Source organism: Melanotaenia boesemani, chromosome 1, assembly GCF_017639745.1.
Source record: "Melanotaenia boesemani isolate fMelBoe1 chromosome 1, fMelBoe1.pri, whole genome shotgun sequence".
In the NCBI taxonomy this organism is placed as follows: Eukaryota; Metazoa; Chordata; class Actinopteri; order Atheriniformes; family Melanotaeniidae; genus Melanotaenia; species Melanotaenia boesemani.
The window spans coordinates 21,837,387-21,851,115 of NC_055682.1; the positions used below are offsets into that span (position 1 = coordinate 21,837,387).

Below are 13,729 nucleotides of genomic sequence, written 5' to 3' on the forward strand. Positions count from 1 at the left end.
AAGAGGCACCAAAATTCTTCATCACATGACTTTCTTACCGTCTAATTGTTTAATGACCCAATCATGTGCCAAACAAATATGTTACACATACATACACATTCATCCGATTTACATAAGTCGACTTTTAGTTGTTTCCTGCTACTACAGCTCACCACCTCTTGTGTTTACTGTTTACATCCTACTCTGTTTTCTTTGTGCTGTGCTTCACTAACTATATCTTTCATTATTGTTTAAGTTTATATGTTAAAAAAGCACAACAAAGTTGAAGCCACTTAAACTAGACACATTCTTGTTGCAACAAATGGTCAAAAGCTTGAACATCTGGATGTATGCTGTTTGTGTAACTACAGGCTGTGCAGAATTATTAGGCAAGTTGTATTTTTGAGGATTAATTTTATTATAGAACAACAACTATGTTCGCAATGAACACAAAAGACTCATAAATATCAAAGCTGAATATTTTTGGAAGTTGGAGTGGGGCTCTTTTTAGTTTTAGTATCTTAGGAGGATATCTGTGTGTGCAGGTGACTATTACTGTGCATAATTATTAGGCAACTTAACAAAAACCAAATATATACCCATTTCACTTATTTATTTTCACCAGGGAAACCAATATAACAACTCAAAATTTACAAATATACTTTTCTGGCATTCAAAAACAAAAAAAACAAATCAGTGACCAATATAACCACCTTTCTTTGCGAGGACACTCAAAAGCCTGCCATCCATAGATTCTGTCAGTGTCTTGATCTGTTCACGATCAACATTGCGTGCAGCAGCAACCACAGCCTCCCAGACACTGTTCAGAGAGGTGTACTGTTTTCCCTCCCTGTAGATCTCACATTTGATGAGGGACCACAGGTTCTCTATGGGGTTAAGATCAGGTAAACAAGGAGGTCATATCATTACTTTTTCTTCTTTTAGACCTTTTCTGGCCAGCCACGCAGTGGAGTACTTGGATGCGTGTGATGGAGCATTGTCCTGCATGAAAATCATGTTTTTCTTAAACGATGCTGACTTCTTCCTGTACCACTGCTTGAAGAAGGTGTCTTCCAGAAACTGGCAGTAGGACTGGGAGTTGAGCTTGACTCCACCCTCAACCCGAAAAGGTCCCACAAGCTCATCTTTGATGATACCAGCCCATACCAGTATCCCACCTCCACCTTGCTGGCGTCTGAGTCGGAGTGGAGCTCTGTGCCCTGTACTGATCCAGCCACGGGCCCATCCATCTGGCCCATCAAGACTCACTCTCATTTCATCAGTCCATAAAACCTTAGAAAAATCAGTCTTATGATATTTCTTGGCCCAGTCTTGATGTTTTATCTTGTGTGTCTTGTTCAGTGGTGGTCATTTTTCAGCCTTCCTTACCTTGGCCATGTCCCTGAGTATTGCACACCTTGTGCTTCTTGGCACTCCAGTGATGTTGCAGCTCTGAAATATGGCAAAACTGGTGGCCAATGGCATCTTGGCAGCTTCACGCTTGATTTTCCTCAGTTCATGGGCAGTTATTTTGCACCTTGTTTTTTCAACACGCTTCTTGCGACCCTGTTGACTGTTTTGAATGAAACGCTTGATTGTTCGATGATCACGCCTCAAAAGCTTGGCAGTTTTAAGAGTGCTGCATCCCTCTGCAAGACATCTCACTATTTTTTACTTTTCAGAGTCCGGCAAATCTCTCTTCTGACCCATTTTGCCAAAGGAATGGAAGTTGCCTAATAATTATGCACACCTGATATAGGGTGTTGATGTCATTAGACCACACCCCTTCTCATTACAGAGATGCACATCACCTGATATGCTTAATTGGTAGTAGGCTTTCAAGCCTGTACCGGTTGGAGTAGAACAACATGCATAAAGAGGATGATGTGGTCAAAATACTCATTTGCCTAATAATCTGCACACACTGTAAGTGCTGAGCAGCTGATACTGTATGGACTCCTAATCCGACTTTTCTCAGATGTCTTACTCTTTGTCTTTGCTCTACAACCAGTAATCGATAAATAAATTATGTCCAGTAATATACATTTATAACTCTTGATCTATGCCAAGAGTATTACCTAACTAGATTACTTTATGAAAATTGTATTTATTGAAATATATCAAGATGTTTTTTTAACTTTCTAAATGCAACACCAGAGTCTGGCATTTGCAACATGAGCAGATCAGACCTGCAGTCTGTACCCCTGATCAAGATGGCAGTCATAGAGATATGCTGCATCTTTGTGTATATGCTGTATATTGATTATTGAAGGTGTGTTTATTGAGATAACTTTCGAACCCAATGCCATATTTTCAAACAAATGTGGTCTTGTCTTTCTTGGATGAAATCAAAACAACTTAAACACCCAAACCTCTACTCTGCTCATGGTTTGAGTGCTGGGTGATGCCAGTATGCCAGCAGCTGTTTCAAAATTAAGACAAGGGCAGAGGCAGTGTGTTACCACACAGTCTGTAGACACTGTACAGCAGGAAGTCATGAATCTCCTTTCAAAGCCTCAGTCTGGATTTCCAATCACACAAGTTCCCACGTTCCTGTTAAAGTCACACAAGAGACCCTGAAAACGTGGAGAACATTAGTAGTATTTGTGTATGTTTGTGTATCCAGGCCTGATTGAAAGCAGGTTGTTGCTGATGCAGAGTCAGAAACGTTTCCATGAAAGAAAACATCAAAACAACATCATTTGTGGTCCCTTTGTTGTTTATACCAACATTGTGAAACTTGTTTCAGAGGTAGAGGAGTCACTTCGAACATGTGGCTTTTGAGTCAGTGGGGTAATACGGACCAGGTGGTGCAATGAGCAAAAGCAGGAGTTGTAAAAAGCTCATCAGAGGAAAAACTCCACCTCTCTGGGAGGAACAAAGTATCTTTGTGTGAGTTACGGGTACAAGCTGTCTCCCCCTCCTCAGATGTGAGCTGCTTTGTGAGGCTTGTGATGCAAATCTGAAAGACGACTCCTTATCTGAGCTTCTATAAAAGCACAGAACAAAGCAGGACAAAACAACTGTGCGAGTGACCAAGATTTGTGTCTGATTACATTTTCTGTCATGGTTGTAAAATGTCAGAGATGAGTCTCACTCATTGCTGTTTTCATTGTTTCAGCACATTGAAGGATGACTTCATGATACTGCATGAGCAGGAATACGACAGCCTGCTGGAGTGTGTCTTTAAAACAGAGTTCATCAGCTTACTGGCCCGAAGGTTTGAGGAGAAAACTCAGAGGAAGTTACCACTCAAGTTTAGTAACACGTAAGTAAACACACAGCAAACAGATGAGTTAAAACAACAAAGTAGGCATATTAATCACAACCATGATTGAGAATCTGAACATTTAAATCAGCGGTTCCCAACCTTTCTTCCTCAGGGACCCGCTTCGTGCATATACTAAAATGCCATGGACCCCCTGCTTCACCTTGTGCTTCACCATGTTGGTTTTAGGCTTTCAAAAGTGAGATTATCACCATCAACCATAATGTATTCTGGTTGAGTCTTGTCTTTTGATAAAGCCAAAGTTAAATGAACAACATACAGCCTTACTTTTGTTTCTTAGAATAGGGACAATTTGTGAACATTAATCACAATGGCTCTAATGTTCAAAGCCTCAAGGACCCCCTGTACTCTTTGGGGGACCCCCTTGGGGGGGTCCTGGAGCCCAGGTTGGGAACCACTGATTTAAATCATCATTCAAACATTCATTAGAGCTAAAAGTATCTGAACAAAAGAAAAAAAAAACAATATGAACATGTTCTGCCTCAAAATACGCTCTAATTATTCTGAATACAATCTAAATGTGGCTTTAGCTGTATAACCTTTGATTTAATTTTGTTTGTTTGTTTGTTTTTTAGACTGGAGATGAAGCTGAAGAAGGAGAACTGGGGCTTCCTGAGTGGGGGTGGCTCCAGGCAGGTGGTGTTTGTGCAGGGTCAGGGAGACATGCCTGTACTGAAGCCTTCAAGCAAATCTCTGCAGATCAGTATTGGTTCCGGGCTTCCCAAGAATACACGTGAGTATTCACAAACCCACTACACACACCTGTAGCAGTGAGCTGTAATGAAGTGTGTGTGAGATGAGGAAAATACATGTGATGAAACTGTAATAAAGCAAGATTTTTTTAATGCTTTTACATAGGTATTTTATAATAATGTATTCTTGGGAATCTCTGTCTCAGGTCCAACCAGGAAGAGCTTAAGTAGGGGTCGCTCCAGTGTGTCCAGAACACACCAGCACATCCCATCACGAGCGGCACCAGGACCTCCAGGTACACGGGTTACATCTCACTCTGAGAAGCTCGTCTTCTGTCCACGTGCGCAGTCTCCAACACCGATTCACATCTTTTCTCTCTGCAGTTGCTCACCAGAACGGTGGACTGAAAAACACCAACCACCTCGCTAATCACAGGAACTCACAGCATCACAGCCACAGGCATCCCTCATCCAACAATGCAACGCGACCCATCCTGCCCAGCAGCATCAACCAGATCAAGGAGCGAGGCGGCAGCACCCGGCAACAGCCAAACCTGGACTGTCTGAGGGTCCCTGATCAAGGAGCTGCAGGGTAAGCTCATTTATCAACTCATCTATCAATTACTTGATAACAAATTAACGGTCTGTTGAGATTCATTAATATCAGGTTTTGGATGTGGCATTGATATAATTCTTTTTTATCTTTTAGTCCATAACTAAAGACTTTGGCATGCAGTGCTCACATGTGTGACACCTCAGCTTTATAAAGTGATATCTATCAGTTTCTTTCAGGGTCTCACTACACATGAACAGTTAGAAACTTGTAACAAAAACAGCTCCACACCCCATACCCGTACTTGTTTTCTGTAATTTGACATAACATGGATAATTTATTCTTTTATAGTTCTGGAGGCAGACGGCCATCTTCAAATGGAGGAATGTGAGTTGGAGTGTTTGCAGTGTTTATGGTGGTGGTTCAGGATAAGAAAAGCTTTGATCAGCAGGACACACTGATGCTTCCTCTCTTCAGTCTAAAAACCTGACCATAGTTGGCAACAACTACTTCATTTTCTGCTCCTGCTGCTAAGTTTCCTTAAAATGAAATAGGGTTGTTTTACATCTCCTCTTTCCCACTGGGTCCGTTTGCTTTCAACTCACAGATTTCACTGGAAGGAGTATAAGTACTCATTCAGTGCAAGCATATGGTGCGAACAGTATGTATAAACAAACTACATAACTAACTCCTCACTTAGATCATGCGGTAAGCCATTCTGATGTTCAGTTAGTATCATATGTTTGCATTAGGGCTAAAGACTCATTTAAAAGAATAGAATAGACGAACAATACTTTCTACTCTGCTTTGACACCTGTTTAGTTTTAGTTTTTTCTGAAGTAAGAGCATGTAGAACTTCACCATCTTGTGGCTGTTTTTTGAACAACTACATTATTCATGATCACTGGTGGGGAAAAAAGGGGGAAAAATTAGTTTTCAGGGTGTTTACAGTGCAAATTACACTAAACAATCGAAACGGTGAAATCGTAAGGTTTTCATGTACTCTTACAAGATGGTGATGATGCATGTACTTGACTTTTGGGGAGAAAAAAAAAAGATAAAAGATTATGAACTCTTCTCCAAAAGGAATAAAGTTAAGATGCAACAGTGTCTTTAATATTCAAAATAGGGTTAAAGCATAATTTTTGCTTTATGAAATTTGGAAAAGAGCTTTATGCATATATTTGGGCACCTGTAATATATTTAAGCTTATAACTAAGGTCTCAGGGTTTAAACAAGTTCAACCAGGCTTGTTTGGGCTATGACTTCATTCCAGTCGTCAGGATAGACCAGGTAACGGAAACATCACAACTTTATAAATACTTCTTAGACATTGTTACAAAAATTAGTAGCCATGAACTCTATATGTACTGTATAACACTCCATTCAATCATGTGAGACTCATAAAGCAGAAGAGGGCTGTAATATACCAGTATGTTTTCAGGTTCCTCTCCTCTTGTGATGTAAATACCTTCACAAGTATGATATTTAAAAGATACCATTTCCTGCTTCCACACCATAAAAACCCACCTCAGAGGTTTGCAAATTAACATCGAGTTAAGCCTGATAAATTTTGAACTAATGGAGTTTAAAAACAAGCAAGGAGCAAAGTTATGTTTGGAGAAGTAAAGGTGAAGAACTTCATGAAAAACCCTCTAGGGTGGGTCAATCATGCTTTGACTTGCTTCAGCCAGTTGAATGGGGAGCTCAAGGGTTCATGTAATGAAAAGAATAGATTTGGTTAAATGCAATCAAATATGTGTAAACAAACATTGCTTTGGTGTTTAAAAAGAAAACAATTAAAAGGAGGATGGCTTCTTGATACTAAACTAACCCCAACCACAGTCCTCTGAACAAATCATCACCAAAATTATATAACACCTGATTCATTCAAGATAATTCTTGAATCGCATTCACGGCAACACAATAATCTTAAAGGAATAGACGCTTTAAAGAAAGAATGAATATAAATTTCCCAGAACAAGAACTACAGCATTTTCAGCTGCTACAAAAAGTGTTTACCAGCTATGTCAGACAGGGTGTTATTATCTACTGACCATACAGGGTGCCCACACTTCTGCTTTGAGTTCTTTTCCAGTTTTGTGATTGTGAAACTGTGAAAGGCAGAAAATAAAGTAAACCTGGTAGAAAATGAATAAATGTTTCATCTTTATTTTTTGCCTTCTGATATCGGCTAACCTTTTAGTATTTTTTTGACAATAAAAGAAATTTTGACCAAAGGTGCCCAAACATTTGCATGTAGCTGTACACTGACAGCACAGATAGCTGAATGTTTCATCCTGGAGGCAGCTCGTCCTGACAGTTGTGTGGTTTCTTGCTTTGTCTTTTTTGTACCTCAGGGCCCACAGGCCATCAGCCAGCAGACCTCCACCAGGGGGAGGGCGACCCAAGCCTGCACCCAAACCCAAACCCCAGGTGCCCCAGTGCAAAGCTCTATATGCCTACGACGCTCAAGACACAGATGAGCTCAGTTTCAATGCCAATGACATGATCGACATCATCAAAGAGGGTAAACATGTTAAAAAGATAACATTTTTGGGGTTGTTGTACAGCCCCTTTCTTTTTATGGTACACTAATGTTGTCATGTTGGTCAACCAGATGCATCTGGATGGTGGACGGGACGACTTCGTGGAAAGCAGGGACTTTTCCCCAATAATTATGTCACCAAGATCTAGAAGCTGCCGATTGGCAGCACAAGGCGACAGGCCCGCTGCATCCCTGCTGACCCTCTCAGAGGACGGGACAAAGCCAACAGAGAGAGAAACACTGTGAGACACTTCCTCCACTACTGCCTTATAGTAACGAATGTAAGTGTCGGTTATGCCACAAGACCAAAAGACCATCGGTCTTGAAATGAGGCTCTTCTCTAAAGACAAGAAGACTGTTTGACCCCAGGGTCTGATTTTCCTTCACATCCCCTTTGAGTACTGAACAAAACTATTTATTGTATTTATAGCTCTGTTTCTTCCTTACTGTCATCATATCTTGCTGAAGATTTGAGCTCAAAAGTAATGAAATGAAATCTGCTAAATGTCTGGGACCAGGCTGTGATTTTTACGCTCAATATGTTTCTTTGAAGGTTTGATTGTTGAAGGAAACATGGTTGTCTAAGTGTCAGAACTGAAGAGACCAGAGATATTTATTTTAATACAGGAAGAGACTCTTAATAAATCACAACATTGTGATTTTTTCTTTTTTTTATTAGGATTTTAGATACCAAAGCAACAAACATTTTTCTAAGTTGGTCCTGAAAAACAGTGGAAGGGCATTTTGGTAAAGTGGTGAATCACCTGGAAAATTTCCTTCATTTTGTTTGTGTTTTTGTTCTCTTATCACATCAGTATATCTTAGATGAGCAGCAGCAGCTGGTTGTACTGTAACCTGAGCGTGGTGTCTGCGGTGTATTAGCACTTTATTGGTACAGGTACTACCTTGGACGCAGACACCATCACTCCTTCATGCCACAGCCAGTAAGTCAACTCTGAAGGACAGATTGCCATGCTAGCAATAAGCCGAGTTGCTGAGAAGAATAATTTGTTTACATAAAATGATAACAACAGGCATCCTTAGATCTGATTCTGTATATGTGTTTATAAGTAGGAGTGTGCCTGTTGGGTAGAATTTAAATTAATTCTCTTTTTTTTTGTATTTTTATCTGACCTAAAAATGCTCTTTTCCTTGCTTTTCATATTCACAGGGCCGCTCTATTTCCAGTTCACCTGCAGCTAAATAATTGTAATGGTTACCACACACTAGGGTGAATACTTTTTTGTTTTATCAAGTGTAAAAATGTGTATGGTGAAAGAAAGTTTTTTTGTTTTTATGCCTTTTTTTCTGTGGCACTACAAAAAAATCCTTTTGCTTCTGCTCCCCTGGTTCTGCACATCATTTGCACTGCTGATGCAGTACTTACACATTCCTTTGTTTTTTAATCACATAACCACATTATGCTAAATTTATAAAAAAAAAAAAAAAAAACTAAAAAGAAAGCTGCTGGGACTTCTGTCATTAAATATAGTTTGGTCTTGGATGGTTCAACACATCCTTGTGCAATACACACCATTAGATTCTTCTGGAGTCTTTTAATAAAGCATGTTATGTTGCATAATCAACGGCTGTGTTCTCTTTTATTATTGGAGATTATATTATTTATTATTCACAAACTTTGCACCATATTTGAATCATCAGGTACAAGCTGATAGATTCTGACAGACTGTGGCCTCCTGCCAGCCTTTAGGAGGAATGCAGGTTTAAGGCACTTCCTCATAGCTACATTTTTAAGATCCAGGACTTTTGTCCATCTTTTATATACAACCTTTAGTTAAACTTATTGCTGCACAATTTTCCCATGAAATATAAATATTGAGAATCTTAAAGAAAATGTGCTGATGTCAGTCAGTCTCAGCCCTCTGAGTCAGTCATTGGACTGACTGATACCTGTTTCTTGGGACTTTTTATTCCAACAATGACAACAAAAAAACAGAAAGAACACACTATCTTTATTTTATTTTATTCTTTTTATTTTACTTAATATCTGAAAATCTTTTCCATCATTAGACCCCTATGGAGAAACTGTAGTTGTAATTCATTAGCCACCACACTATTATTGCCTATTGGGACACTTGAATAAAGTTTTTAATGTTACTGGAAACGGTTTATGCTGAGTTTAAATGTCTGAAGCATCAAACCAACATGAATACAACAGGATTACAATTAAAAGAGCAATTATTATATTACTAGAATTTTCTTTGGCTGTTTACATGAAGTTGATACTGCAGTGCAACACAACATTTTATGCAAAGTCAGGGTTGCATTAGTCCTCCAGCTGGTTAAAGAACAACAAGTCATGATGGGAATTAAGCTGAATTAATGGAACTTAATGGAAATTAACTTCTAACTCTTAACTAAGACCCAAAGTTACTTTGGTCATTACTTTTTTTTCTTTCCTAATTTAACATATAGTTAAAACTAAGCATCAGTATATCGTCCACTCTGTATATTATCAGGAAGTGTCTTATGACGGTTGCCTGACGAACACATTGTTCTCTTTAATCAGACATTCACCGTCCATCAATTAATCGGACATGAAAACCTCAAATACTTCCCTGCACTCTTTGATGGATAACCATTCCTGTCTTCATTCTTGGTGCTTCATGTCCATCTTGTGGCTGTAGGGAAAATTGCACCTGACATTTTCCTCAGGTTGTGTTTATTCTGCTTTGAGAAACCAAACTTTCTATGGTGAAAAATATCTTTTATGGCTCTCTCTTAAAAACAGGTAACTATTGTGAACTTATTTGACTTGCTTCCTTCAATCCTTTGACTTTAGTGTTCTGCACAGCTGATTATATTAATGAAAATCTGTGATTTTCAGTTTTATTTTCCAAATTTCTATGCCCAGCCATGCTGTAATGACATGTATGTTATTCTTTTTTATCAATTATCCAAACTGGGACAGAAACGACTTTCCGATTATACTCTCTCTCTTACTGTTAATGCTCTTTATGAGGGATTGTCCATGTGGGACCATTTCCAGACTATTGTATTTTTATTATTTTTATTTTCTTTTTTAAAAGCATCTTTTTCCTTTCATGTCTTTTAGCTTTGAAAACAAAATATTAAGATGATTTATTAATCAGGAATATCCACAAAGCTTGCATTACACCAGGTGGTGCATTTGTTGGTGGGAGGAGGAAACTGGCATCACAAACCAGTGTTAACTACCATTAAATACATTTATTACACAATGTAATAAATATAACTCTTTCATTATGTAGTTAACATTTTGATGAGACCAGGGAGCATTTTTTACTCCATTTAGAAATAATGATAGACTGGCATAAACTGGTTTCATGAAGAATACCAGAACCAGACAATGCCGCCAGCATGGGGGATTAAATCTATTCTGAGCATGTATATCTGGAAAATTATACAAAGACCTCAAATACTAAAACACCTAAAACACTTATTTATTTTGTAGAAAGCAATGCTTTTATATAATATACCTACTTCAAAATTAGTACAACTTAACCCTTTAAGGCCCGACCCATAAAAAATGATAAGAAAAGCCCAACCGTTTTTAATATGAGGTCTTTATTTGTCCCTTTAACAAAGTGTAAGGGGGGGGGGGGTAAAACTACCATTTATATTGTATAACATAAACTGAAGCAAAATGTCTCAAACTGTATGTAACGTATAAGTCACGTCGGGCTCTTATTGGTTAAAAAAAAGGAAGTAAGGAAGTCTGTGTTTGGTTGATTATTTTTTTTCTCATTTAATAATACCCATTGGTGTTGTATTATACATCATTGGAAAGCCTGATTTGGAACCTTTATAACGAGGTAAAACTTGTAATGATCAAAATTCTGTGGATTGAGCAACACAGCTGAAAGAGTGGGTAGTACACCCCCCCCCTAAAAAAAATGAGCAATTTTCTCGTTTGTGCTGCCACGAATGTGTCAGTCACAAATGTATGACACCTCAATGACAGACATATCCCATTCCTCCAGTATACCCACACGTTTAGCTGTGCTGTTCATTCCATGATAGCACAATCCTTACAAGTAATACTTTGTTTTAAAGGCGACTAACCAAGCTTTCCACATGTACAACTCAAGAGCAACTGGTATTTTTTAACACACAAATACTTCAGCTACAACTGTGAGGATCAAATTTTCAAAGAGCAACATTCAAAGTGAACAACAAGGCAAGGACTCAAGAGTTATCCAAGTTTATTATTATTTTTCAAAACTAATATAAATCCCACAGAATATGATCCTGGTGCCTTTAAGTCAATGAATGCATGGATACCAGCTTTAAGTACTGCATTTCAACACTCAATTCAAAATATCTTTTTTTCTTTCCTTTTTTCATATTGATCAGAGTGGAAATACATGGCCTCAGCACACTGTCATATTCATTACTATCCTCCTGCCTTTTTCTCTCTTGTGCAAGTCTATGCGAGTGAGTTAGTCAACAGTATTAGTGTTTTTCTTTCTGCAGCCTCCAAAATGGAGGCTGCTGCTCAACTACAGAGAGACAAAAAGGGAGGGTGGGTGAAATAGTTTTAAGTGTGAGTAACAGTAAATATTTATCTCAGCTGTGCATTTCCCTCTGAACACGCACATACAAACACACACACACACGCACACACACACACACACACACAGGAGATTAAAAAGTCATCGCCACTGCCTGTATCAAATTAACAACATGATCCCAGTTTGCAGGCTCATATGAAATCTCTCTAACTCGTGTGGGCCTGAGATCATCTTACAGGAAGCTAGTTAAGCATCACAAGCCCATTTGAAGAAAGGAACCTCATCAAAGTCAAGAAAAGATTCACAGCAGTTCCCGACAATCGCTCAGTTTTGAAAGAACAGTCAAGAGAGGGATGTAACATTCTTCTTCTTGCTCTCTAAAATACATCAGATGGTGCTGATAACGGTGTTATATGAAGGTGCAGGAGGACGTGTAATCGTAGCAAAGCATGTGCATATTCTGGGAGTGAGGTGAACAATAGAGTTTATTTTCCACTCTAGAAATACTGGGTGTGCACTAATACAGCAGCTGTTCTGTTAACATATTTTCCTAGTTAGGAATGTCTTGATTTACTTAAAAAAAAAAGAAAAAAAAAATCACTAACAATCCACATTTTCTAAACATGAACTAATCAATACAATGATTGGTAAAATGAATCCTGCAATGTTTATTTTTTAAACTGGAGGCTGACATTCTATTCTAGTAAAGCAAGGCATTAGGTTTACAGAAATGCATCTTTACTAGAGCAGCTACCCTCACCTGCATCTGGTTAGGCTGTGTTAAGCCCACATTATATGTGCAAAGAAATGCATTGCAAGGAAACATGCAGAGAAACAAAACAGAAATGACACTTGAGGAAACAATCAAAAGCTACATGAAAGCTTCATAAATACAATAAAATCTTAAACCCTTAATGGAGAATTCTAGCTGTTGTAGTTATATGCGAGAGCTGGCACTCTAGGCTCAATGCTTTTTTTTGTCAGAAGTTATCTTTTTCTCTTTTTTTTTTCCATTTTCTCGTAGTAGAGCTGCGCAGGTAATTCATGCCATCTTTGGTTGACTGCAGTACTGAAGAGAAAATTAATATGACCTCAAAATAAATTCTGAACAAAGAAAAGAGTTGTTAGAAAAACAGCATCAACTCTCGGCAGACAGCTGCGCCTCAATGTCCACTCTGCAGATGGGGCACTTCTTATTGGTGAGGAGCCACTGATCCACACACAGCTGATGGAAGAGGTGCATACATGGCAGGCGTCTGGAGGGGAGACAGAGGGGAGAGGGACATGATGCAACAAAACTTTAAGATCTTAATGATGTGCACTGCCTCATATAGTGACAACAGAAGTTAACAGGCCTGTATTTAAAGTAGACCAAATGACTTTATTCCCCTTTATTTGATCTATTATTTGGCATATTTGAGTATAAAGCCTTGTTTATATTATATTATATTATATTATATTATATTATATTATATTATATTATATTATATTATATTATATTATATATCTTGATTTATTTAACAGCAGTAAAAAAAAAAAAAATCAAATACATTTATCTTTTATACCAACAGAGGGCAAAAACCTGAATGAGTGCCAAAAAGCAGCTCCATGTGGATCATTTTAAGGTACTCTGGGATTTTCTGGTGGTTATTTAAACACCTTTGGGATTTATTTGTGTTTTTTCCTCTTCATCTTTTTTTTAATTGCAAATCTTTACAATATTTACAGTGCATTGTGTGTGTGATAGGGTAGGAAAAAAACTAAAGAAAAAAGGAGGATAAAAGAGAAAAACAAAAAGGAAAGAAAATTCTGAAAAACAAATATAATTCAAAACACTCTGGTGGATTTCAAGTGTTTATGCCTAGCCGTATTACTGTGTTGAGTATGTGTAAGTATAAATATTAATTATGAATAATGATTAAGTAGTAATGACATTAATGATATTGCTGATTTTAACAACAATAATATTAAGTAGTTAGAACATGCGTATAGAGCCAAGGCCCAAGCAGTCATGATCAGTCCTCAGCTCTTCCCCTATTTTTTGTGGTTTAAGGAAAAAAAAAGAAAAAGAAATCCTCTCATGAGGCAGTGGCAAAATGGAACAACTGCACCCGTCACACACTGAAAGAATAATTTAACACTTAAAACCACAAA

The 13,729-nt window shown here is 38.1% G+C and overlaps 2 protein-coding genes across 5 annotated transcripts in view; one reads left to right on the plus strand and one right to left on the minus strand.

Annotated features, from left to right (window-relative positions):
- myo1ea (myosin IEa) overlaps positions 1-8,647 on the plus strand; it is a 53,055-nt gene extending 44,408 nt beyond the window's left edge. Inside the window, exons 23-29 of one of the 2 annotated variants that reach the window (XM_041983838.1) lie at positions 3,101-3,247; positions 3,844-4,001; positions 4,167-4,256; positions 4,345-4,552; positions 4,865-4,900; positions 6,874-7,043; positions 7,134-8,647. In XM_041983838.1, the coding sequence (XP_041839772.1) occupies positions 3,101-3,247; positions 3,844-4,001; positions 4,167-4,256; positions 4,345-4,552; positions 4,865-4,900; positions 6,874-7,043; positions 7,134-7,210 (886 nt within the window). In that variant the 3' untranslated portion in view covers positions 7,211-8,647. The remainder of the gene's footprint in view (positions 1-3,100; positions 3,248-3,843; positions 4,002-4,166; positions 4,257-4,344; positions 4,553-4,864; positions 4,901-6,873; positions 7,044-7,133) is intronic. The other variant, XM_041983847.1, reaches the window with a different exon arrangement.
- A 2,602-nt stretch (positions 8,648-11,249) lies between these two features.
- Positions 11,250-13,729, minus strand: part of rnf111 (ring finger protein 111) — a 33,122-nt gene continuing 30,642 nt past the window's right edge. For all 3 annotated transcript variants that reach the window (XM_041981772.1, XM_041981773.1, XM_041981771.1), the window contains one exon: positions 11,250-12,831. In XM_041981772.1, coding sequence (XP_041837706.1) covers positions 12,714-12,831 — 118 coding nt within the window. In that variant the 3' untranslated portion in view covers positions 11,250-12,713. The remainder of the gene's footprint in view (positions 12,832-13,729) is intronic.